This window comes from Denticeps clupeoides, chromosome 4, assembly GCF_900700375.1.
Source record: "Denticeps clupeoides chromosome 4, fDenClu1.1, whole genome shotgun sequence".
NCBI lineage: Eukaryota > Metazoa > Chordata > Actinopteri > Clupeiformes > Denticipitidae > Denticeps > Denticeps clupeoides.
The window spans coordinates 6553151-6580293 of record NC_041710.1 but is presented as its reverse complement, the minus strand read 5'-3'; the positions used below and the strand labels follow the sequence as shown (position 1 = coordinate 6580293).

General features: G+C 45.3%; 4 protein-coding genes across 12 annotated transcripts in view; 3 read left to right on the top strand and 1 right to left on the bottom strand.

Annotated features, from left to right (window-relative positions):
- The window catches only part of slc6a9 (solute carrier family 6 member 9), a 39310-nt gene extending 35336 nt beyond the window's left edge, over nt 1–3974 (top strand). For all 7 annotated transcript variants that reach the window (XM_028975982.1, XM_028975979.1, XM_028975980.1 and 4 more), the window contains one exon: nt 125–3974. In XM_028975982.1, the coding sequence (XP_028831815.1) occupies nt 125–370 (246 nt within the window). In that variant the 3' untranslated portion in view covers nt 371–3974. The remainder of the gene's footprint in view (nt 1–124) is intronic.
- ccdc24 (coiled-coil domain containing 24) lies at nt 3837–16448 on the bottom strand. Its single transcript, XM_028975986.1, has 9 exons — nt 16362–16448; nt 16082–16243; nt 14446–14618; nt 9003–9101; nt 8797–8901; nt 7816–7870; nt 6412–6475; nt 4798–4888; nt 3837–4666 (listed from the first exon to the last, which is right to left on the bottom strand). Exons 2-9 carry the CDS (start codon nt 16211–16213, stop codon nt 4150–4152), a joined length of 1236 nt encoding a protein of 411 aa, XP_028831819.1. The 5' UTR covers nt 16214–16243; nt 16362–16448; the 3' UTR covers nt 3837–4149.
- Nucleotides 16437–19164, top strand: LOC114787964 (von Willebrand factor C domain-containing protein 2-like). Its single transcript, XM_028975987.1, has 3 exons — nt 16437–17100; nt 18113–18242; nt 18380–19164. The coding sequence occupies exons 1-3, from the start codon at nt 16783–16785 to the stop codon at nt 18589–18591; spliced, it is 660 nt and encodes a 219-aa protein (XP_028831820.1). The 5' UTR covers nt 16437–16782; the 3' UTR covers nt 18592–19164.
- Nucleotides 19165–26341: 7177 nt separating this feature from the next.
- The window catches only part of dclk2a (doublecortin-like kinase 2a), a 31648-nt gene continuing 30846 nt past the window's right edge, over nt 26342–27143 (top strand). For all 3 annotated transcript variants that reach the window (XM_028977221.1, XM_028977220.1, XM_028977222.1), the window contains exon 1: nt 26342–26863. In XM_028977221.1, coding sequence (XP_028833054.1) covers nt 26464–26863 — 400 coding nt within the window. In that variant the 5' untranslated portion in view covers nt 26342–26463. The remainder of the gene's footprint in view (nt 26864–27143) is intronic.

The window sequence follows — 27143 nt, the reverse complement described above, 5'->3', positions numbered from 1 at the left end:
TAACATACGTCAACATAAGCAACTCCTGCTCTGAAGTCCGCATTGTATATAGATGCTTGATTTTATTAATCCCCAAATCTGACAGAATGGTGCTTCATGTGTCTCTCCCTCTCTGTCCGTCCAGCGGTTGAAGAACTCAGTAAAGCCGGACCCTACCTGGGGACCTGCCCTCCAGGAGCACCGTAAGGGCCGCTATAGTTCAGGACCTGATGGGTTAGAAGTGTGTGCCCTCAAGGATGACCTGAAGGGGAAGGAGAAAGAGAAGGAAAAAGAGACAGAGAAGGAGAAAGACGAAGAGAAGAAGGAGGAGATCGGCCTGACTATCCAGGGCAGCAATGGCTCTACACACAACCCCACCCCCAGCGCATAGAGGTGCTGGCATCCCGGCTGGCACCACTGCCCTCTGTCCTTCACCACGCCACACGATGCCCAGGGCACCGTGCCTGTTACAGACCTTTACATGATGTAAGGGCTTTATTATTTCTAACCTCTAGAGAAATTGGTTGTCGTCCAAATTTTGGGGGCGTAATTTAACAATGCATTTTTTTTTTTATTGTAAAAGGAAGAGTAAAAAGAAAACAATGCATTCATGCACATTATGCAGGAACATAAACAATGTTGTGCACACTTGATATATGCTGAGGACACATTGGATACCTTTCTTGTCCATCTTTGAAATCCAGAATTCTTGCAGAATGGAGTGCAGTATCGAACTTGTGTGCGATATTGACCACGCATGTCGGTGAAAAAGCTGGATGCCAAATATTCTGTTGTCGGCGTCGCAGACGTGTTCATTGTTGTTAGTGAAATTTAGATGTTTACTGGGTGTTCACCTGCCCTGTGGTCCCATTGTTTCCCCCAGACATCAGAGCACATTTGATTGGGCGCAGTTGGGGGAATTTTTCTGAGGGCGGAGTTCATGGACCGACAGCGCAAGCAGTTAGTACCGTAAGCACAACGTCTGCACAACGTTCGAAGGATTTTTGGCTTCAGCTTTTCCTGGCAGCTCCTGCACTCTTACCACGTTCTCATTGGCCGTGCTCAGGGTCCTTCATAATTTGCTAAATCAACATTTAAAGCACACTGAGCTAACTTTTCACTTGCGGAACAGCAGACTTGGAGAATTCAGAACACAGTCTTCCAGATGCCACAGTGACGTGTCTTTTGCGTGAAGGAAGCGGGTTGATCGCTGTAAGCTGCTAGCATGCCTGTGCATGTGACGTCGTGTAGCACAAGTTGCCTTGGCAACACACCATAATCAAGACCCGTCGGAGAGCACAAGGTTCTGTATGTTACCAAAAACACATTCATCATGCACAAACTGCGACACGTTTCACCCGCTCCTTCTTCTGTAAGGTCTTCTAGTAGCACTGAGCCCTACGTACTGTGGGAGGGCTCAGCGTATGAAGTACTGAAGAAAGCTGGTTTTGTCTTTATCTCCAGGAGATGTAAAGGCAGCCAGTGTTCATCCTAAATGAACAAGTGTAAACATAGTCAGATGCATTTACTATAGCATGGTAGTTCCAGTAGAACCGTCTTGTTTTAGCCATCATCCTGGTAAAATAACAGATGATTCTGTAATGAAGCTGCAGTAATGGAGTATTATGTTTTAGAGTATTAACAGTATTGTTTACCATTCCTCATCCATTACTTGATTTTTTATTATTATTATTATTATTATTATTAATGTAAGTTGAGGGTTTTGTCAGTAGGCAAGACGCCTCTGTGTTGGGTGCTCGGGTTCACGTGTAGGAAGTGGCATTGTGGCTGAACTGGAGTCTGTTTTGGTGGGACGTGCAGTTCAGCAATACAGCTGCTAAAATGGGAGATGATCCACGTACTGCTGAAACTTCAGAGGAGTATTTCTTTCATCTTTAACAGGTCATCACTGTGTATAAAACATTTATTCATGTCCTCTGGTATGTAGTGTTCGTGTTCTGTACATTTCGCAATGTTTCTATGTAAAAAACACATCACGGTGTTATATCAGATGTCCAAAATGTGTGTAGGATCAGCAAAAAAAAATTTGAAAAAAACTTTTGCAGTCCAGCAGAAGGCTTTGGACTCTCAGGGGAGTAGTTTTTGTTTATTGAAGTCAGTCGTAGGCAGAGTGCAGCAGACCAACCTATACTTTAGAGCGCCACGTGGGTCCTTGTGAAATCCCGCAGGTTCACTTTTAGGTCTTAACTCAATCAGGGTTCTTTTCTGCCAGATCCTGTGCTCCCCGATTGAACTGTTGGAAAGGTCCTTGCTCCAGTCTGATGTTTGGCACTACAAGGCCCCCTCTGTTGCTTTGCACATCTCCAGTACCATAGGTTCCTGTTGGCACATGTTCTGCTTTGGTTCTTGGGGATGGATGCTGATTCGTCTAACACAGAAACGTACCCTTCAGCTGATGACTAGTGAGTGTATGATCAGAAGACCGTGGTTAAGAAGCAAAGGACAGAAGACCCCAGTGTAGACCATGCCTACCACCAGCATGTGGCTAACTGGAACCTCTGATGACGTTTCTCTCTCTCCCCGAGGTTCAGGGTTCCTCTGTTGACTCGTGACCCCATGTTGTTCTGGTAGAGACGTGTCAGTACTAAACTAGATCTGCGCTGTTCTCCCTGAGGTACTCCCTGTCTTTCTTTACCCATAGTGTACAGTAATGTAAAAATTAATTGGACTGTGTATGTACGTTTCATGTTTTTATTTGGGGTTGGAATTCTGATGTTTTTTTTAAGGTGTTGTTAAATGTAATGTTAATGTGTTCTGTGTAGTGACTTCCCAACTGCTGAGATGGAATTTACTTCTGGATAGGGTTAGTATTGATGTCATATATTTCTAATCAATATGTAAATATCCATGTTGTCATTTAACACAATCTACCTTCTAAAGAGATGTATTTGTTTGAAATGTTTATTTTTTAAAGTACTAAAATTGCTGAGTGATTTTTAAGAAATTGTATCCACGTGTAACAACTTGACCTTTTGTCCTAAAAGCCAGCTGATATCAACCGTATTGCCAAACAAAAGCCGCAGAGTGAAACTTGAACTACAGAGGAATGATTTTTACAGGTTTTTTTTATTTTTTACCTCCTTCTCAGTATTACCAGTCCAGATGGGTAGCATCTCTTCCCATTACAAATGACACTGGCTTACGGAGTAAATCCGTGTGATGCAATGTGTCGGAATTTGGCTTTGGGGTCATTTCTTTTTAAAGGGTGGGTTCCCCAAACTAACAAGTAGCTGAAATGTTTTTATTTCTGTTCTAATAATCATGAACGGCATCAACCAATCAATTTGAGGAAAGACACATTGGAATCATTTAATTTTGATTATTTTGGACAATATGGACTTTGGAACACTGAACCTCTAATTTTTTTCCACATAAAGACCCACTCTTTAAAAATAAATAAATTAACATCAGATTTGATGGTCATGACAGGATGCAGAAATATGCATTGAACAATTTCAGACATATATTCATATTTTCCTGTTGAGATACTTATATTTTTAAATGGTCTCAGTGAAGTTTTAATATCTCTGTGGATGTATTAAACTACTGTTTACCTGCTCATATGCCTGAATACCTTTCCCCTAAAACTGTGAATTTGTCTTTCTTTACTTTTTTTTTTAATTTACAGAAAGAGCATCTGAAACATAAGCAAACTTTGCAGCACTTTAATGCCTAAGCAGAAGGAAGTAATCAAGACTTCCTTTTCTTTTTAAGTTAAAATAATGCCTTTTTCAACAGTCTGTGTACACTACTGTAAACATGTTGTTAATATGCATTATTTTTGCCAATGTAAATTTCAGTGAAATAGGGGATATTAAGCACAAATGGGAACGAATGAACAAACACAACATTATCACGTCTAACCATATTTTTGAACATTAGGGCCAAATTGCATTGAACTGTCTTACTCATGTCGGCTGTATATCTTAAACTGTTCAATTACAAATGGTAAATAAAGTTTATTTTAAAGATCACTTGCTTATCATACAATTTGCACTTCTATAAACATGTGGATTAAATGCTAAAAATATATAAATTGGTTCACATTTATCACTTTACCATCAAACTGTCATCACTGGCTGTTCTGAGAGAAGTTACTTAGTCATGTGGTGGAAGTTTGCATGTTCCCAAACATTTGGGACCAGCACTTCACCCCAGCAGCTCAGCAGAAGGACTGATGGAGAGACGCAGTCTCCTGGCTGCAATGTGTCCCCTAGTGGTAGGTTTTACTGCTGCAGGGGGACAGGGCACGATTATTCTGACTGGCAGTGTTTTGGCACTGTCACCCTCTCTGGTCCATTTAGGATGAAGTTGGTGCTGTATGGTGTCACTGACTGTAGGGCTGTGGGACAAACGCTGGACTTCAGACAATTTACTTTGTTTCTGATGTCCCCCAATGCCACCTATTGCTGGTCTGGATTTGGGTGGAGCTTGCGTGGGAGAAAGGCAGTGCTCTGAGCACCAGCTCTGTGTTCTTGGTATCTGGTCAGATGTTTGAGCGGTGCTGGACACCGGACGTTGAAGGCATGGAGAAAACGACTGGTCAATAGTCTTTGGTAATCGAGTCTTCAAAGGTTCCACTGAAAGGGCACTGGGTAGGACAGGAGAACAGTGGAGCCTCTGTGTTGCAGAGCCAACCATACAGTTACCTTTATTATGGCTTTGCCTGAGGAAAAAGGGACAAAAACGTGACAATAAGAGCAGACATCTTAAGTAGGTGGTAGGTCTGCGCATTCTAGTAATACCAATCTTATTATGAAGAAGAATGGAGGGGGGACAGAAACAGCTTGGTCTGACCTGGTGCGTGTTGATGGAGCTGTAGAACAAGGTTCATCCCCAGATTCCGTCTTTATATCCTTCAGGATGGCTCTCCTTTCCTCCTTCAGTTCTAAAAATGCAGAGAACAAAGCCGCAGTTCATGAAGTTCTTCAAAGAAAGCCATAGCTGACAACCAATCAGTACTCCAAGATCCGTACCTGGTCTTGCAAGATTAACATTTATCAATTATCCATAGGCAAGAAACCTTTGCTAAGGTGAAGGATGGGAAGTTTTTTCCTAGGCCTTGGAATTTGTTGTACAGTGTACATGTGTAGTACATTTTACTACTAAATTAGTAAAATGTAGCTTCCATGCCCTTAAAACATGGACATATCAATCATGGACCAGACATTCTGCTGGAACCATCATACTGTCATGATATGGAGGAGGGAAAAATACTTATTGATTTCCAAGAATTTATAGTAAAAACGAGAATCAGTGTTCTACTAAAAACCACTAGATGGTGGTGAAACGCAGCACAACATATTTTGGAAGTGCAGAAATCAGCTTATGAATGCCGCTCATAATCAGTTGACAAATTTTGACAGTGGCAGAAAATAACAGGTAGACAAGATAAGATGTCGTGAACTACTTTAAATCTCATCAAATCATTTCATTACTAAATATAAAATATTTTCTCATGAGGAAACGTCCTACTTCAAAAACTGCATCATTTACAGCATTTATCAGACGCCCTTATCCAGAGCGACTTACATTCAGTATTTACAGGGACAGTCCCCTCCTGGAGATACTCAGGGTTAAGGGTCTTGCTCAGGGATACAATGGCAGTAAGTGGGATTTGAACCTGGGTCTTCTGGTTCTTAGGCGAGTGTGTTACCCACTAGGCTACTACCACCCTACATCAACACTCGATAAAATGTAGTCTGCTATTCGGCCAAATATTTCTGCTTTTAAAATAAATCAGTGACTGATGCGGCCTTCAAGCATTATCAATAATGTATACTGTACTTTTTCCTTCATTTTCTTGCTAAACTTGTGATTTTATTAACTAAATTTAAAAAAGGAGGAGCCTGTAGGCATGGCACACCCTATTTAAACCCCCTCCTGTCACATGCCCAGCACAGCATCCATTTCCTCTGGTTCTCTCTGTCCACGGCACTCCTAATTCCCCTTCGCACAGGGAATAGTTGTGATCAGAAGTTTGCATATACTTATAAATGGTCTTTTTGGGCTTTCCTTTTCTGCAGTGTCAACTATGTAGGTAGACCCAAACTAATATTTGGTTTAATGCCTCTTAGCAAGTCGCACCTCGACCAGGCACTTTTGGTATCCTGAAACATGATTTTTCTTTCAGAGTGGAAACGCCTCCCAAATAACAGTACTTTTTTTTTTCGTTTGTTAATAAATGTCTCCAAGAGACCTTATATAAAATATTTGAGTAAATATGTGTATATATAATGTTGACGAAAATCCAAAATTAACTTGCATCCCAGATTCATGTTATAGTTGGAAAAAATGTTAGAATACATCACAAAAAAAAGAAAAGGCAGGTAGATGCAGCACAACGGTGCGTTGACTCTAAATGAACTCGGCCTTCAACCTCTAGATTTGCTCCAGACTGCATCCACTCACCTGTCACTGTGGGCTCAGGCTGGTCAGCCTCACGGGGGTTCAGACACATCTGCTCCACACATTCCTACAAGAGACCATGCCGTTATCCTCATGTCTGGAGTGGGTGGGAATGAAATGAATGCATAATGCCTGGCCACTGTGAACTACAAGGAGGGTAGAACAAGCAGTAGCCCTTAAACCCTGAGGTCATTTTTATCCATGTGCAAACGAAATAGGTCAGGTGAAAGGTCAGGTGACTGTGGTTATATCAAGACCCACTGGAAAGCAAGGTGAGAGAGGAATTGGTGCAAAACGCTGTGGGTCTATTTCTGTATTTTACATTCTCTGCCTGGAATTTACACGTATTTGCACAGTCTCGTGTAGGCACGGCCACTAATGGCTTCAACAGCCCTGTTCCATCAGAGTTTCTTTCTCAAACAAAAATCCAGGATACTGGAGCCACACTTTTTCCACTGTGTCAGTATTTCACAGCAGCAGCATAAAAGGCACGGCACACATGTGGCACGTTGCATATGTGAAACAATCAATGAAAACTGAAATACGTCTTGGATTTGTGGAAATCTTGCGACGTTGGTGAACAGTTGTTTAATGCATGTAACTGCATGCTTGCGCTGTGTCACACGTGTCTGTGTGTTGTGTCTGTGCTCTGATGGGTTTCACATCTGCTACATCTGCTCTGTATCTCGGCATGCAGCAGTTGCAGGGGGACGCCTCCGCACACTTTGTTTCATGCAGACAGAGACGCTCACCTCAGATGGGCCTTTGGCCAGAGGGACCGGAAAGACCTGAGCCCAGATCAGCTATGAGCGTCTAAACAAGAACATCTGGGGAAGAAGGAAAGCACCCAGGAGTACAAAAGCTCCCCTGACCCCGAGGGATTCTTTAAGATGGTTAATAGTCAGGTAGCATGTAGGGCACAAGGAAGATCAGGGCAGCCTGGAGATTAAGTGGGAGCAGAGATTGTCCCCTGGAGCTTTTCATGCTAAGATACAGATTCTCGTGGTTCAGAAAATGGATGAGGCTGGGCGGCTCTACGTAAGGTCCAGCGTAAACCCCATGGACTACTGGTCATGGACTATTCTCACAGATTGCCAGGAAAAGGAAATATCTTCAAGCAAAATAAAATATAATGAGTTATAGTGTTCTTTATGATAACACGAAGCGCAGGTAACATAGCTAAGATCATTAATGGAGATTCATTTGAAGTTGATTATTTTTTCATGAATGAACTCTTGAACACATTATATACTTTAAACGTGCAATTTAAATGTAGCTTGTGAGAGTGGCATGACCTACAACCTATCCTCAAATATGCTTGTTCAACTTCATTAAAAGAGTCGTCAGAGTTGCATCTGCCTTCCATTTTCAGCTCATCTTCGGTATTAAAATATAACCACAACATACCTGCAAATACTGAACTTCTCTTTTCAAGGCTTCATAGTCATCCTCCAACACGGACCTGTTTTGGATAAGAACAAAGGTTTCATGAGTAAATTTGCTGCTTAATGCCGTATTTCCCAACACCTACAGTAAACGGTGAGTTGCAGCTTCTAACTGCTATGAAATGAGGGACTTGCCATGAGAGCTTCTTACTGTAAATGATGTACACACTTCACCTCAATTACTGTGTAAACACTGCCGGCTGGGTAACTCTTTCTCTGCATATGGCAGCGTCTGGGACTCATTTTCTCACAATAGGGGCTTTTGTTTCGGGTTGAAGTGTTGGATCGTTTGAGCCAATTTTCTGCCTGGAACCGTCACAGTGCCTACATTTCGCTAAAGGCAACACAAAGGAGAAGAAGGATGAAGAAAGGGAGAGGATGAGGGAATAAACTGGAAAGATGGTGGAACAAAGCAGATGATATGAAGTAGAGAATAAGAAAGTACAGGAACAATGTGCTTTTAGACATGCTGGAGAGTAAAGACAAGAAAGAAAATCTGATCATAAGAGCCATGAATGATGACATTTGCTGAACTTGAAATATGAAATATGCTGACCAGACATAGATTGGGACTTTCTAAATAAAACGGAGCTTGGGATGCTGAGGTAGTGGGTGTACATTCTGATTCAGATCACAGATTACACAGAATCACCTCTAAACAGAATATATGAACGTGTGGTGTAACACAGAAAAATGCTTATTTCAAATACAGAGTTTGTTCAATGTCCATACAGTCTGTATGAAGTGGAACGAAGCATAAAATAAACCCCCGAGTGCCTCTCAGACCGGCTCTGTTTGCTCAGTGAAGAGAGCGGGACGGCTTTCTGTAGACCTCAAGCCAAAACCAGATCCAGAGCTCATGCGCTAGGAATGTCAGAGCTGGGGGGAAAGGGCGGGAATCAGACTTCGTGTGCCATGAACCTGTGGTGTGTTAGGCACTCACTTCAGGTGGGACACCACTTCCTCTATGGAAGAGACGTTGAGTTTATTCTTCATGGCTTCGATTTCAGCCTCGCAGCAGGAGCCGACGGAGAGTCGAGAGCTGCTCCTGAGGAGACAGAGCAAGGAAAAGGACGAAAAGGTCTTAAACGCAGGGCAATCCTTCAAACTTATCTTCACAAGAAATGAATAATAATATGAAATTCTGACCTGCTGGGGGTCTCCCTCTGGCTTCCTGGACTGGAACACCTGCTGAGAGCATAGCTGACCACTGTAGGACTGTAGCAGGACACAGCTACGTCTGGGTCTCTACACACATAAAACCCACAAGTCATGATCACATGGACAAAAATAAGCTTTGACAATGACACTGACAACAACGTAGTGTAATCATGTAGTCTTGGGCTGTAGTGTCAATGCTTCAAGGACAGTGCAACATCAATAAAAGTCCCCATACCAAAATAATAGGGCCACTGTATCACCGATATACTACTATAACCACATATTTCAGAACCAGTCGTGCAGTGCCACTGTCTGCCGCTGCTTCTGTTTGTTTTCTCCGAGCCATCACCACTGTAACAACTACAGCTTCAGGGATCTTCAAATGGACCATTAACACCATAATGGACATGTAATCAAGACCATGACACTGGACTATATTCTGGATTTCTCCAACCCTACAACTGTAGGACTTATTTTCATTTTTCTTTCCTATTGTACAAATCATCCCCAACCCTGCACTGACACCACTTGCAGGCTCACTCCTGGAAGGGGGTCCGTCTCTGTATCACTCCTTCCCAAGGTTTCTTCCTTTCTTTTTTTGTCTCTCCTAGAGTTTTTTTTGTGTGGAGTTTTTCCTTGTGTGCAGAAGGGTCAAGTGTGGGGGGTGTCAACTGTAGGGCCTGTCAAAGCCCATTGAGACGCACTGTATGTGATTTTGGGCCATATAAGAAATAAATGGTGTTGTTGTTGTTGATATTCATGCACATTTTACACAAAAATGCTCTTTATTATTCAGCCCAATTCTTTGTAGATGGACACAAGATTTAATTCCAGAAAACTACCATGTCAAGCAGAAACTTGTTTAAGCCGACTGCAATTTTTCTTCCAACTATGAGGTCACCGAGCATGGTTAATTAAACAGCCTGAGCATCCCTCTACCACATTCAGAATGACAGAAGCGCTGTATGACACTGCAGCAGTAGCCACATGAAAACAGCAAAAAAAAAAAGTCTTCCTGAGTCTCAATACTTGGCCATAACATTTCCAACAGCATGTTAACAAGAGTCTGAGGCTGGCTTCGATGAAGCAGGAGGAATGACTCCTATTTCATTACTTTGGAGAAGAGGGGATGGTCTGTGTAATGACAGAAACAGAGGCTACATTGTGGTCACAAGCACAGGTCTGAAAACAGCTGAGAGGTTCGCCCCAAGGAAGGGGGGAGTCCTAGTCGCCTACACAAAGGCAGCATAGAACACCCATGAACCCAGGAAGAGAAGCCTCCCCATTTGTGTGTGCAAGAAGGAACCAGTTGGTGCTCGTATCCTTTACTGCATTCAAACAGGCACGTAAAATATGCCTGCACGAGTTCCTGTTCCGATAGAGAACCGAGATTTAGGGCTCCTGGGCCGGTCGCAGCTCAGCTGGTAACAGAGCGCTTCTCTATCAATAGGCATTGAGTCCCTCGACCCGCCCGAATAAAGGGACAGGTGCAGCTGAACGGCTGAGTCCCCAACAAATCAGCAGAACAATAGCACAGGGCGGACGACACAAGGCAGGGGGTGCAGGGTTTTTTTTTTAAAGGCACATTAAATCAGTGCGGTTTTCAATAGTCTAGCCATCCTGGATTTAGCTAAAGTGTAAACCGCCATGCTGGCACCAAAGCAACAATCCAGCTTTTATCCGGCTTTGGCTGGAATGAGCTGTGTGGAAATCCCCAAATTTGGAGCAATATTAAAGGGGAATGATCCAAACCTCCCCTTGTCAGCTGATTTACAGTGAGGGCCTAGTGCTGTGATCAAACGAGAACGGGACGGTTGGACCACAATACACATTGCAGCACTAGCGGGAAGAGCCGGGTCAGGTCCATCTGTTGCTAGCACACCAGGACAGTGGATTCCACCCCACTGATTGCAGGTCAAGAATAACCAATGTTAGGGTTGGGAAAATGGTCTACTAACAAGTTCCCAACAGGGGGAAGCAATAGGACACAACTGGCATTCTTTCCACCATCTGTTTAGTTGCTAAGGACCGACTGGCCTTGGGGTCCGATTAGCACTGAAGAGTTTAGATGGATGTCCGGATATATTGTTAATGGACAGAAAGCCTTTAAAACCAGACGGCCTTTGTACAGTGATGTGTGACTAAGTGACAGACTGCTGGTCACTGTTGAAAGCATGTGGCTATTGTGCTGCCCAAGGTGGAAGTGAAGTCAGCAGTAGCATCATTCATACCTGGACTACATCAGCTGTACAACGGAAGAAAGACACCCTGTGCAGGACACAAATGGCACCTTTTCATTTCCTGCTGGCAGCAGGGTGTACCGCACTCAGACCATCATTCAGCCATTTCTGCAAAATGATGCATATTTGTCTGCTGTGCCCTCAGCATGAGTTCCATCCCAACATGTTCTGAACTACTGACAGCCCTTTTTTTCCCGTCACACAGCGGAGATGGGAATTTTACAGACTTGATCAAAATGGATTGCCGTGTGTCTGCTGATGCCATATTAAAATACAAACGGCCTGTCTACCTTTGTGCAGACAAACGCATTATGCAAGTACATAACTCTCAAACTGTCACATGTTTCAAGGTCCCCAGTCATCTCTTCTGCCTGATGCCAGAGGCCCTTGGTGTCTTGGTAGTTCTTATTTAACATTTTTTTTCCTTTTATCCAAATCCATTTACAACTGTCCTCCAATCTTGACTTTTTTTTCTATTTTACAGCTGAGCAACTGTCACCTCCAGGAAAAGAGTTCAGCAGGTCACGACCTAGAAACTCTGCAATGGTGATGGCCTAAGCTAGTTTATCACCGGTGACAAAAAAGCCTGGGTGGCTTTATTGGGAGATTTACTATCCTGTGACAGGGGTGCATACTTGGGACAAATCTGCACAAAAGCCATTCTGCTTTTTGCCATGCAACTTCGCACCATGTACTTTTTCAACAGAAACCATGCACCATTGGTCAAAGAAAGTCATCACCCGAATTTAAATGAAAGCAAATAGGCAAGAGACTTTGATTGGTTAAATACAGAAAAGTCCAAACATTGGCCTGTATCAAGCAAATAAATTCTCTGCAATGACAAAAAATAGGTTACAAATGCATTACTATAACCAGGTTAGGTGAGTGGAGAATGATAAAATATACATATTTTTTGTATATTTTTTTATACAAAAAATATGTATAACCGTATATGTATAAATATATAATAACCGTTTTTGGTAAAATAACCATGATTGGTAAAGGTCTTCCACACATGCAATACAACAGTGATGCACCCATCATGCATAGCACCTACTGTTCAAGCCTGTGGAATGATCTGCTGCTCCTTCAGCTGGTCAGGTGACTCCCTGAATATGTATATTTGTGGCACATGGTCATTTCAAGATGGCAGGTCAATGGAATGGTAACTGGCAGGTCAATGGAAAGTTACCATCATCGATGGTAACTTAAGCACGTTGTAAGTCGCTCTGAATAAGGGCATCTGCCAAATGCTGTAAATGTTATCAGATATTTTGACAGTCATTTCTGTGGTGTATTGAAGTATAATTACAAGCATTTTAGATGTTTCAAAGGCTTTTATTCACAACAACAACTTTTTTTTCCCCCACAATTCACCCTGGCATGCTGTCAATCAACTTATGTGAGTATTGACCACAAGTTCTCAATTGGATTAAGGTCGGGGGCCATGGTCCATGACATGGACCTAAAATTTCAGTGTTTTGTTGCCCAAGCCACTTAAGTTCTCACTTTGGCCTCATGGCTCCATTATGCTGGAAATGGCATTGTTCTTCACTAAACTGTTCTTGGATGGTTGATGTCGGAGGATGTTTTGGTACCATTCTTTATTCATGGCTGTGTTCTTTTGCAAAATTGTGAGTGAGCCCACTCCATTGGATGAGAAGCAGCCCCACACATGAATGGTCTCAGGATGCTTTACTGTTGGCACGAGACAGGACTGATGGTAGCGCTCAATATTTCTTCACCAAAAAAACAGAAACCAGTATTTATGTTATTCTCAAAATATTTTGCCACAACGATTGATTGAGTGAGGGGTTCTGGGAGCATGAGGCATCATTTTTACGCATTGATTGGCCACCAGAGTTTCAACCTTAGCCCCATCAACTATCTTTGGGATGTGCTAGAGAATCAATCTTTATTTATATAGCACGGTTTTAAAACCTATGTTGTACCTTTTAAAAATTTAAATTATTAAACAGTTAAAGAAAAAGCTAAATAGAAACCTAGATAGATTAAATAATCATAACTGGTATTATGCCTTTAAGTGCCAAATGGCATCCAAAATAGGTAGGTCTTTAGTGTTGATTTAAACAGAGATAGTTCGGACAGGCTAAGAAGCTCCAGACGCAGCGCATTCCACAGTTTTGAACCAGCAATTGCAAAAGAGCGATCCCCCCATGTTCTTGACCTTGTCCATGGAACCTCTAACAGATGCTGTCTGGAAGAGCACAGGGCCCTGCTTTATTTGTTTGAAACTTCTCACTTAAATAAGACAGAACAAGGCCATTTATAGCACTAATAACTAATGATAAAGGTTTATGTCATGATCCGGACCGGCAGGGGTTACTCCGGATCCAGAGTCCGGACCGGAGTTTCATGTTCGTCTCGTGTAACGTTCCCTGATCGTGTTCACCTGGTGTATATTTATCTAATTGTATAAAACTATCCTGTTCGTGTCTGTTCGCCGTCGGGTCATTGTGCGTGTTAATGTTCCCTTGTCTCGTGTAGTTTGTATTAACCCCTGTCCTGTGAAATCGTGCGAATGCGTCCTCCATAATCGCCATGTCCAGCCCAACCGTGACAGTTTAAGATGAATTCTTTATTCAACCGGGAGCCAGTGTAGAGACTACAGTGTAGAGGCACGATGTGGTCATGCTTCTGGGTGTTAGTCTCCAGACAGGCAGCAGCGTTCTGGACAAGTTATAGACGATTTACTCATTTACTCATAAGCCGAGAGCTAATAAAATGCATGAATGGTCTTTTCCAAATCGCCATGTTTCAAAAAGGGCTTGTCTTTAGTCAGAATTCGAAGATGGTAGAAACTTGCTTTGACAATGGAATCAACCTGTTTATCAAACTGTTGTAAAAGGTCACACCTAGATTTCTGACCACGCGGTTAAGGTGGGGGGGCAAGGAAATGAAGATCTGGGGCAATTGACTATTGGATTTTTTGGAATGAGAAAACAGAATGCATTGCGTTTAGATTGTAGAAGACTTTGTAGAAAATCATTGTGATAAACAGCACAGAATAGCACACAATGCCCCTTGGTACAACAGAGAATATAAGTGAAAATTGAACAAATCTATCTATCTATAACCATATTTTTTTCTGGTGAATGCATGTTGTGATAAAAAAATGCAGTTAACCAAATAATTTTTCACGTGAGAATTTATTTTCGGATTGAACTCACCTGCCCTGTCTAGCTGCCCTTTCTCGGATTGTGAAGAGCAGCAGTTGGAGTTCAGCCCTCAGTAGCTCCTTCGTAACTGGCGGGTCAGTCAGGGGCGACCGCAGGGGCTTCAGCACATCTGCCCCTGTGGAAGAGACTTCCAAATCCCTACAGATCTCTTCCAGCATCTCCACCTGCCCACATGCAAAGACATCGGAGATCCAGTCATTTAAGAAGGCTGGCAGTGTCTGTTCAGGCACACGTGACCACTTCTTCTTCTTCTTGTCTGATGCCTTCCCCAATTTTTTTTTTGCATTTGTTTTGACAAATAGGCAAACTTTCAGTCATTATATTTGGTCAAGTTTACAGAAACCTTGTCTCTTGTCAGGCACATGTGTTGCTGAGTCAAATGAAGGGCATGGATGGTCATTGGCCCGTCACCACCAGACACACTTCAAAGCTGACCGCCGGCCTCAGGAGAACATGAGACGCCCTCTGAAGGAGAATCTGGATACAGGAATTCCTTGCCTAGCACCCCTCCAAAAGGCGAAAACCTCTCCCTTCTCCATCCAGGCGTTTATGATGTCCCAGGTGGTTGCTGTACCATGGTGAGCTCCTGATAGCAGATATCATTTGAAGCAGAACACTAAATGTCACCCAGGCGATGAGTGAGAATAGCTTGTGTGTGTGTGTGTGTGTGTGTGTGTAGGTACATTTTCACATAGGGCTGCAACTTTTGTTGCCAGCGGTGTCTGAGTGTTAAGTTATTTTGAGGGGGATTGCAAGTTTACACAGTTATACAAGCTGAACACTGACTGCTTTACATGGTATTAAAGTGTCATGTCTTCAGTGTTGCCCCAAGGAAACGTGAGGGGTGTAATCACTTTTGTGCGATACTGTATGTGCATACTACGTTCAGCATATCTTTTATAAAATATAATAACAAAATGTATTTTGGTGGCATTTATTGCTCCAAAACCTGAAATTGTTTTTAAAGATGAGAAATTTACAGCAGCAGTTCCATCTATGACCTAAATCTTTCTTTCTTTCCAAACAGCCTGAGATTCAAAACACACATCTTTTTAATCAAGCATTCTATAACTCAGATATTCTATGATGCACATCTCACCTACACTGTCCTAGATAAACCACAGCCACCAACACCATAATGGCTAAAGCTTCAGGGATTGTCAAAAGGACCATGCAATGTACACCATGACACTGGACTAAAACCTACTCTCCACCACCTCCAAACATGGACAGATGCTCTATACTGCACTTTTCCAACACTACGGGCTATAAAAGAAATAAATGTTGATGCTGTAAATACATTTCCCCAAATGATTCCATAAACAGGACCTCTGTCAGGCAAGCAATCACAAACACACACTTGTCAGCTTGGCAGTAACACACACCCAGCAGGCCCTTATACTCAAAAGCACATTGGTTAGGTTTAATCGGAGTGGCTATTGTCCTGTGTTCAGGCCTCATCCTGTGACAAGCATATAGGACTAGATCAGTTCCACCAAACTCATACATTTCAGAACCGAATATTGGAGATAAATAATTCTAAATAAATATTACAATAAAGGGAATAAAACCAGTCTAAACGTGATTTTGCCATGGGTCATGTCGGGGGTGCTGGGACCCGTCCTACCTCGGCATACAGCTCTGTGTACTGGTCCAGCAGGCCGCCCCCGACTATGGCCCGCACCTCTCCCAGCTCTGGCTCGGGCACGTTCTCCACGACCACCTTCCACAACGACCGCTGGCGGTGGTAGCCCTCCATACCCTGCTCCGGCCTGCTGAAGGAACATCCCTGGTGGGGGGGGAAAGGGGTGTCAGTGATGGATATGCCAGTGCTGAAGGCAGTGCCAGCTTGGTCACATTTATGAATCAATATTCCCTTGCACTTATTAAAAGGACTGTCCGCTTACCCGAGAGCCCACAGGCGACCGCTTCCTGTATCCAAGGTAAACACTTCTGTTTCCAGGAAGGAAACATCGCGAGATTTCGTTAATGGACCACCCCCAGAAATAAGAGGCGCTTATAGCTTCACGCTTCGTGTACGTTTAAATATGTCTTATATATAAACGTATATTTATTTATTTATTTTTAAAATGTGATTTAAAAAATCCGCTTCCGCTGTCTCGGGATTCCAAGCAGAAGTTGTAGAGGGACTCGGAGGGAAGTTTCTGTCTGAACCAGCAGGAGGAGGAGGAGGAGGAGCAGCAGCAACAACCACGGACCTTCTCGTTTCAGGACACGATGTAGCACGTTTTTTTCAGATCGTGTCGCGACCAGGAGGGCGACTTGATCCCACGTGCTGACTCCCAGGTTGTCGCAGAAAGAAAGAAAATGCCGCCGATCCACGCCTGGCTGGCCCTGGCGCTCAGCCTCCAGCGCGGCCTGGCCTTCTCCGTGGCCGGACACGACGGCACCTGCGAGGCGAACGGCAGCGTGTACTACGTGGGCGAGTGGTACTTCCTGGACTCGGAGCACTGCACCCAGTGCGAGTGCACGGCCGACGGCTCGGCGTGCGCCCGGGCCGAGTGCGCGTCCCTGCCGGCCGCCTGCATCCACGTCAGCCACTACCCGACCGACTGCTGCCCCCGGTGCGAGAAGATCGGCTGCGAGTACCGCGGAGAGGTGTACGAGCTGGGCCAGCACTTCCAGGCGAGTTTTTCCTTGTAATATTTGCCACTGAAGCCGTAACGTCCTGCAGATGTTGGCTGTTCTCAAGTCATATAGTTTACATTTACAGCATTTACATTACATTTACATTTACAGCATTTACATGTACATTTACAGCATTTATCAGACGCCCTTGCTCAGAGACACAATGGTAGTAAGTGGGATTTGAACCTGGGTCTTCTGGTTCACCAGACGCCCTTATCCAGAGCGACTTACAATCAGTAGTTACAACCTGGAGCAACTTGGGGTTAAGTGTCTCTCTCAGGGACACAATGGTAGTAAGTGGGATTTGAACCTGGGTCTTCTGGTTCATAGGCGAGTGTGTTACCCACTAGAGTCATCATTTACCAGCACAGACCAGGCTAGTTTGAATGTCATTATTTCCAGTTCTTAAAAAAAACAATGACGTGAACGACAAGCCTCTGTTATGCCTGCGTTTATTAATCCAACGCGTGGTGCAGATGATATTCATGCATCAGGATTACGGCCCATTCGTTTCATCGGTTTACGTCAGAGTTACCGTCCTGTGAGGATCTAGATGGCTTTCCTTGGGTGAAGTGGATTTTTTATTTTTTTTTACCTTGCTTCACAAGCATGAGCACAAATTAGTTTTTATTTATTTATGTACGTTGCTATGTACTCAGTCCAAAAAAACTAAATTATTCATGCTGTCCAGGTCTGTAATACAGTGTTGGGCTTCTGTGGTGTCTTGTAACCAGCAGCAGAAGATGTGAAACGGGGCCTGATGTTCATAAAGATTAAAATCGGGTGGGATCTCGGGTGCCAAGTCAACACCATTTTCCACCCGAAAAGAGGGCAGTGCCATCAGGGAGTAACTCTTCTATGATGGGCGTTTTGCGAGCAGGAACCCACCTCATGGCCTGCTTGTCCCCCATTTCTCACCATTATATTCAGAGAATGTCCTTCGCATCTCCTCCCTGTCAGGAAATGGTGAAAAGTCTGCTGATGCATGTGGTCCATCTTTGGTTTGCAGCCCTCGGAATGTGAGCAGTGCACTTGCGACAGCGATGGCATTGCCCGTTGCCTGGTAGCCGATTGTGCCCCTCCGCCCTGCGTCAATCCCGTCTATCAGAAAGGAAAATGTTGTCCTGAATGTAAAGAAGGTAAGAAGGAATGTTTTGTTCCGGTTTTGGCCGTCTGAAAGAGTTGAATTTGTTGTTTGATGGACCGTTGTTACTCTCAGCTCTTCTTAATCCACCATCTTCTGCCTGCTCCTGTGTGTTCTTGCGTGGCTGGGCAGGACCCAACTGCTTTGTGGACTCCTCTAGGACCCTGGTGATCCCTGGAGGAGATCCTGTTTGGGTGGACCCATGCACCCGCTGCCGCTGTCATGACGGTCAGGACGCCGGCTACTGGGAAGGGAACCGTCTCGCCACGTGCACCCGCGTGCCGAACTGTCGGCCCCAAGCGACCAGAGGCGGCGCGGCTGAGGAGAATCTTGGAGGCGTCTGACAAACCCCAGTACAGCCTGTGGGGAGAATTCACCCGCGCGTTGCAATAATGCATTCCACTCAAGGTTGTGGTGGAATCGTGAGAGACTGCCACTGGTGCGCAACGCTCCAGAACCAGTATCTCACAGCCCTGATCCACCTCTTCGTACGCAACATCATCCCACAGCAACGTTCCAGTGCAACTGTGAACAATGTTTTATAAAACGTATCAGGATTCCTCTTAACAGTTACAAATCCTTCCAGATACGTGACTTTCAAGAACTTGCAAGAATGAGAATGAGAGAGAAATTGTATTCCATTTTTTAGTCAAAACTGGTTTTATAACTATTTTGAAGTATGTACCAAAATATACCAAAAATGATAGAAGTTGTAAAATGAGTATAAGAAAGTGTAAGAAAATGATTGTATAATAATCTCCCTGAATGATTATGGGTGGGGAAGAGCATGACGCCTGCTCTGTAGCAGCAGAGTATATTGTATACTGTATACCCAGAGTATACTGGGATTGTAGATCAGCACTGATGTGTATTTGTTTGAGGTAAGTGGCAGATAATAAATATTATTGAGACATTTATGTTTGGTGGTTCTGTATCTTCATGTGCTGCATTAATCAAAGCTAGTTTAGTTCATCTTTGGGACGTCAGGGGTTAAGATGTATCCGTGTGAAATGTTCAAATTCACTATCATGACAGATGAATAGTGGTGTGCACAACAAATACATTTAGTGATTGATTCATTTTGTTCCAATTATGCACATGTTTATAATTTGTCTTTATTATATTAATAATAATTTGATTAATTTATACCATTGGGGTTAGAAATAAGGCACACCAGCTTCTGTATTTCTTTTTAGTATCAGTGACCTGACATTTGCAAACATGAAACTATAAATCCAGACCATGATTGTGTATCAACCAACAAGTACAGCAGTGCGGGGCATTGGTGGTAATCAGAAGGTTGCCGGTTCGAATCCTGATCCGCCAAGGTGCCACTTAGGAAAGCACCTTCCCCACACACTGCTGCCCGGGCGCCTGTTATGGCTGCCCACTGCTCACCAAGGGTGATGGTTAAAAGCAGAGGACAGTGCAGTGTATCACAATGACAATCACTTCCCTTTCAAATGTTCTCTGTGAAGTGAAGTGAACAGGATTTATAATATGAATGCATGAATCACTTGGGTTTGCCAAAAAGGAAGTGGTCTGGATCCAATCTAAGATTGAGTTGTGGAAGTTGAGCTATTGGGACATCCCAGCTCTACACAGTGATGAGAGTAGGTGTCTCATGCTGTGGCTCACTGGTTGCCAGTGATGCTTTTCACACTGCTGCTAACTGAACCAGATCATTTTCCTTTTTTGGGGGGTATTTCCACCAGAAGATGTTCTGCCGGTACGCTGACATTCAGAACGCATGTTTTATTCAGACACGTTTGAATTCTTATGACACCTTCTGTGTGCAGTGATGAATATCTCTGAAAAATGTTCAGACTTCAGCCTGCTTCCACTTAGGTCGGTTAAACAGCCTTCTGCTGCCATCTGCTGGACAAACTTAAAAGGTAAGTGTTGAAAGATGAGATGATCCCACGCTGGAGAACACTGCATGACATGTTATAACAGCTAAATATCATCGAAAATGTAGCAACAAAGATAATAATGTACAGGAAAATGTGTTGTTTTTTTTACAGTAACAGTGTTACAGCAATCAAGCATGCTAGTCATAAAAGCCTGCATCATCTTCATTGCAGCAATATTTCTGAGGTGGCCGGAATTATGTCATTAATAGTCCTTATGTGAGATTCAAAAATGTGCACAAACACATACCAATTTTTGTCCCCTAAGGGCTTAAAGTTTAAAGAATTTATTGTCATTGCACAATCATGCTCCATACATATTAAATTGCAGTTCTGCCCACAGCCCCCCAGTGGAAAATGCCATAAAAGAATAGGAGATTAAAAGGTAGTAACATCAAAGAAGATACACAGGACACAAAATAAATACGTAATAAATACCAATCTGTACAGAGTGCATAACAAGTAAAATGAGTTGTATGAATTGTAGTAAATGTAATGTAGTAGCAGCAGAGCACATGCCGTGTGTATGTTTGCAGTTTATGCGTTTGAGTTCATGAGTGCTATTGCCTGGTTGTAAAAACTGTCCCTCATTCTTGACATCTGCTCCCTGAATCTCCTGCCTCAGGGCAGCGTCTGAAACACCCAATATCCCGGGTGCGTGTAGACTCTAGCGATGCGGCATTTATTCTTGAGGCAGTGGGTGTTGCAGAGGTCCTTTAGGGAAGGAAGCGGGTGACCAATGATTTTCCGTGCAGTATTGATGACCTTCTGCAGTGACTTGTTGGCTGCCATCATGCAGTTCGAGTACCACACAGAGGTGTCTGGAGGTGGAGTTCCTGGGTGGAGAGCCACACTCGCTGGCCCACCCAGAACTGCAGTCGGTACGGATGGCATCGTTCTTGCACAGATGGAACCCCATGACAGGCGCCCGGGGAGCAGTGTGTGGGGACGGTCCTTTACTCAGTGGCACCTTGGTGGATCGATTTGAACCGGCAACCTTCTTATTATAGCTTCCTTAACCGCTAGGCCACCACTGCCCCTGTAGCTGGTGGCAGACGAGACCTGGAGATTGTTGGCTTCGCCCACAGGAGGTAGCATGGCCAGGTGCACTGGTTGTCTGGATGCTCTAGAAGGTGCATGAATAAACTCCAGCTAGTACAGAATGCTGCAGCCAGAGTTCTAACTAGAACAAGGAAATTTGACCACATCACCCCAGTCTTACAATCACTGCACTGGTTACCCATCAAATTTAGGCTTGACTACAAAATCCTACTTTTGACCTATAAAGCTCTAAATGGTCTCGCCCCGCAATACCTGAGTGAACCTTTAGTTCTTTACGAATCTCCACGCCCCCTTCGATCAATGGGTCACTACTTCGGTCACTACTGGTACCAAAAGTACAGAAGGTCACAACTGGGAGCAGATCCTTCTCCTATAGAGCTCTGCAGTTGTGGAACGGCTTGCCTGTCAGTGTCTGGGACTCAGACACAATCTCAGTGTTTAAATCCAATCTGAAAACCTATCTGTTTTCTCTGGCTTTTTGTTAAAGTCCTAGACACTCATTTCACTTGATTTTGACGCAGTGTCAATTATAAAGTCCAGTTTATCACAGAGTCCTCCTGTTAGACACAGGCAAAGTTAAATTCACCAGTTAGGCTGTCCTAGTTAGGGTACCGGGCCACTGTAGCACCAATATACCATTATAACCACACATTTCAGTATCGGTCGTGCAGTGTCACCGTCTGCCGCTGCTTCTGTTTGTTTTTCTCCGAGACACGGAATCAAGCACCCAGACTACTGGCAGACCCCAGTGATCAGACCAGCAAATAAATCCTGGTTCCTGACAACTGCTTAACAAGGACATACCATGAAACAAACCAGAGGGTCACCACAGCCACCACCACCGTTACAACTACAGCTTCAGGGATCTTCAAATGGACCAGTAACATCATTACAGACACGTAATCTAGACCATGACACTGACTACATCCTGGACTTCTCCAACCCTTCAACTGTAGGACTTATTATTATATCATCCCCAACCCTGCACTGACACCATTTGCAGGCTCACTCTACCCTGGAAGGGGGTCCCTCTCTGTGTCACTCCTTCCCAAGGTTTCTTCCTTTCTTTTTTTCTCTCTCCTAGAGTTTTTTTTGTGTGGAGTTTTTCCTTGTGTGCAGAAGGGTCAAGTGTGGGGGGTGTCAACTGTAGGGCTTGTCAAAGCCCATTGAGACGCACTGTATGTGATTTTGGGCCATATAAGAAATAAATGTTGGTGTTGTTGTTGATTGCACCGCTGTTGGTTGGCTCTCTCTGCCTGCATGTTGTTTTGGGGGTGGTAGCCAGAGGAGAGACTGCAGGTGGAACTGATGAGACAACATGAAGATGGACAATGTGTTGGAGGACCAGGTCAGCGGATGGGAGGCCAGGCAGGGCGACCAAGTGGACTGCCTTTGAGACCGCATTCACTATGGTCAGGATGATGTTAAGGCCCTCTGCTTTGGGGAGAACGGTGACAAAATCCAGGGCAAGGTGCAGGGGTGTCAGGAAACCAGGAGAGGACGGAGTGGGCCAACAGCTGGTATAGTAGGGTTCTTGGCCCGGGCGCAAAACTCTCAGGCGTCAACGTAGGCCCATAAATTCCTGGCCAATGACAGCCACCAAAGCGGCGGGCGAATAAACGAGATGGTCCGTTGCTGTCCTGGATGGCCGGAGAGGGCGGAGGACACTGGAGGACAGCTGACCGACAGGAGTCAGGGACATACAGGCACCCCGGTGAGATGTTGGATGGACCGGGGTCGGACCCAAGTAGAACTTTGCAATTCCAAGAAACTGTTGAGGTTGTTTCAAGCTTCTTGGGCTCCATGGCCACACCCTGGGGCGAGATGGTGACTCGAAGTGACTCGAAATGACCGGTGGGAGTGATGAAGGCAGGCTTCCACTCGTCGCCCTCTCAGATGCGGTTTATAGGTTATAGGCAGAGCGTAGATCCAGTTTTGTGAAGTAGGAGGCACCCCATAGTGTGTCAAAGGCGGTGTTGGTGAGGGGCAGAGGTGTCCGTTATTGAGTCCTCTTAGGTGGATGCAGGGCCTTAAGCCACCATCCTTCGTGGAGACAAAGAAGATCCCTGCCGTGGCCGGTGATGTGGATGGACGGAGGTGATGGGCAGGAAGCCAGAAGCGTCCAGCTGGGTCTTGGCAGCCAGGGTCCAGAATCTGGCGGTGAACTGGCTGAACAAAACGAAACGCGCTGCTTTGGCCATTTGGTGCACAAAAAAAACGGCGGCAGTGGTACGTACTTACGTATTTTCTCCCTGTTGTTCCAGTCATAAGTAGGTTTGCTTGTATCTGTAACAGCTGAACAAGTCGAGATTCGCACACGTGCAGTGAGGACAAACCTCACAACGGTTTGATATTCTTACGACCTCACGACAGGTTTGATATTCTTACGACCAGCCGATTGTGGGTCATGGCCTGGCCACCAAACAGCACTACTACTCTGGTTTAAACTGCTCTAATGAAGGTAATACAAAGTCACTATTCTCATTGTATAAGAACACCATTCAACCCCTGGATTCCCTACCATCTTATCTGTACACATCTGAAATCCTGCTTACTGGTAATAAATCAACGTTATCCAAAACTGACAGTATTTCAGTTGATACTGATAACTGTTCCGTCTCCCACCTCTCAGCAGGTTAGGAGCCTGGGTGTCATCCTCGAAAGTACACTTTCTTTTCAATCTCAAATCAATAAAATTACCCGGTCTGCATACTGTCACCTTCTAAATATCAAACTCCTCCCTCTCTCTCTCACGCCGGCCCGAAGAGCTGTGGTTTGTCGGGAGGACGCCTGCACCATAGTTCCATGTCTGGTGGTATCCAAGGTTCCGTGTATGGACGTCCCCTGACGCCGCCGTCTCGTCCAGATTCCAGCGACGCACCTCCAGTAAACGCCAGTTCCCCGCCAAGATCCATGTCATGTTTTTATCGGTTCCCCAAGCTACCGCGGGGTCGAAAGGATCTGTCACGCTGTCCATGTTTCCCGTGACAATTCCGGAGGCGGGGAGTACCGGCGAATCCGTGCGATCGGACCTCGATGGCCTATGAAAGCTACCGTGGGGTCGAGGAGACCGGTCGCACAGTTAAGGTGCTCCCGGCGATAACTGAGACGAGGAGAGCGGCAGACTGCCCAGCTGAGCGTGCTGGAGACTCAGCGGTGTGACGGGCGCCTGCAGACGGCGGACAGGATGCCGGTCCCCCACGGATGAGCAGTGCTTTGGCCTGGAGCAGGACAGCCGTCAGAGCAGGCCAGCCGTCACTCATCCTTATGGACTTCCTCCCCGCTTTCTTGGACCGTTTTGTGTGGCATTACCGGAGGTCGTGCCTTTGAGGGGGGGTAATGTCATGATCCGGTCTGGCAGGGGTTACTCCTGGGCCGGAGTTTGGACCGGAGTTTCATGTTAGTTCATGCAATGTCATGTTGACCTGTTGTATAATTATATGAGTGTATAAAGCTGCCCTGTTGTGTCTGTTCGTCGTCGGGTCATGTATTAAACCCCTGTCTTGTGACGTTGTGCGTATGCGTTGTGCGTCCTCCTTCCTCGCCATGTTCAGCCATCGTGATAAAAACGTTTAGCACACAGTACATTCAGTGAAGGATTCATACTGAACATGCAAATTGTCGCAATGAGAGTCATGCATTTTCTCTTAATACCTGCTGTGTGCTACTGTACATGAGTTGTTGCATGACTTTTCTATACTTTAGCAGTTTGCTTTCTTCAATAAATACTTGTATACAACACACCAGGACCTTCCACCTCACCGAGCATCTGAAAAACTACCCAGCAGTCTGTTACTGCTACACTGGTCAATGCACAATCTATGCACAATGCACTGTAGCAAAATCCATAGCCACTATCCACTACATTGTTTGCGTTTTAGCTTGCTTACTATTGGCCTTAGTCTTTTTTTCTATTTTATTTTCCCCTTTATTCTATTTTATTTATCTTTTACAACTATTACTTTAACTATGCACAGCCGAAACAGAGCAGTTCAGGATGTATTTCACTGTGTGTTGTGCTGCTGTAACTATGCATGTGAAAAATATGAATCTTGAATCTTGAAGCCCTCTCTCCCTCCATTGCTCCTGCCCAGTGCCTGCTACAGCTGGTGAATCTCACTCTCGTCTCCTTATGGCCAGTCTAACATTTTAGGTCTGTTCATGGGAAAACTAAATCTGTTTTAAAAACGGGAGGGTGCAGCGTCCTTCTCTCTCTCCATCCAGTGGCGCAACTGAGCTGAGAAAGGAACGAAACACTCGAGAATCACTGGTTCGCGAACGGCATCACACTCCACAGAATGCCGAGACCGGGAAAAGGCCCAAAAACTGGAGGGGAAACCCCCCAGTTCCCGATGGAAAGGAAAAACAAGTGCCCAGAGTTCACAAGAGAAAATCCTCCCAGGAAGTAGCCACCGACCAATCAGAATTTGTTGTTTCACCCTTTCATTTGCCGGCCCTTGGCGTCTCCTGTTTGGGGGGTGTCGCACCCCAACAAAGACACAAACGAATGGCAGGCCTTTTTAAACCTCGCGTAAATAAAGTGGAAAATAAAGTGATTGTCACTTGTGAGACACAGCAGTACAGCACACAGTGCACACAGTGAAATTTGTCCTCTGCATTTAACCCATCGCCCACAGCCATGACAGGCGCCCGGGGAGCAGTGTGTGGGGATGGTGGCTTTGCTCAGTGGCACCTCAGTGGCACCTTGGCAGATCGGGATTCAAACCGGCAACCTTCTGATTACGGGGCCGCTTCCTTAACCGCTGCCCCACTCGGGAGAGAGGCCATTTGACAAAGATATGGAGATATGGAGAACACAGAGGTGATGAACCTCTATGCAAGACAAAAGCGCAGAACGTCATGGACCTGCGACTTCCCATCTTACTCTGTTAAAATAATGAAACATTTACGAAGGTGACCAGGTTCATTTTGAATCCAGTTAATCGAGCGAACTGGCAGATTATTTTCACTTAACCGTTATGAAGACGTGAAGATGGAAAAAAGAACACGGCTGACCAGATCACTCTGTGGACGTTTTCATTCTGCAACACACGTTTCGAGACGCCTGCTCAGGTCGGGCGTTAGGACCCGGGGGAGCCGCTTCGGGGGCGGGTGGAGATAAAAGACGCACCGCGCTGCTGCGCCTTTATTCTCCGCTGCCTGCGCTCGGTGCGTCGCCTGTGCGCAGCCGCGAGGGAGGAGGATGTCGGTCTGGGAGCGTTGAGGAGGACCGTCTGAAGCGCCATGTCCCTGAACCGCAGCACCGAGTGGGAACATTTCGAGGAGCGGGGCCGGACGCAGCGCGCAACGCGCGGCAGCGGCGGTAGCGGCGGCGGCGGCTCCAGGGGTCCCGGGCTGACGAGTCCGGCGCACAGCGCGCACTGCAGCTTCTACCGGACGCGCACGCTGCAGTCGCTCACCTCCGAGAGGAAGGCCAAGAAGGTCCGCTTCTACCGCAACGGGGACAAGTACTTCAAGGGCCTGGTCTACGCCGTGTCCGGCGAGCGCTTCCGGTCGCTGGACGCGCTGCTGATGGAGCTGACGCGCTCCCTGTCCGACAACGTCAACCTGCCGCAGGGCGTCCGCAACATCTACACGGTGGACGGGAGCCAGAAGGTCGCCAGTCTCGACGACCTCGTGGAAGGTGGGTGGAAGCAGGTAGAACAGTCCCCGTTCTGACCACGATCCTTATTGATTGTGTGTGTGTGTGTGTGTGTGTGTGTGTGTGTGTGTGTGAGAGAGAGATCCTTTTCCCTTCCGGCTTCAACCAGACGTCCTCCATTCTTGCCCCAGGTTGATCTCGGTAGCAGTGCAGTGTGGCTCCGACCTCCAGAATCCTATTCATACATAATGGGTTACTGTCAGTGTCTCTCACACACACACACTCACACACACACACACACACACTGTGTCCGTCTCTGTTG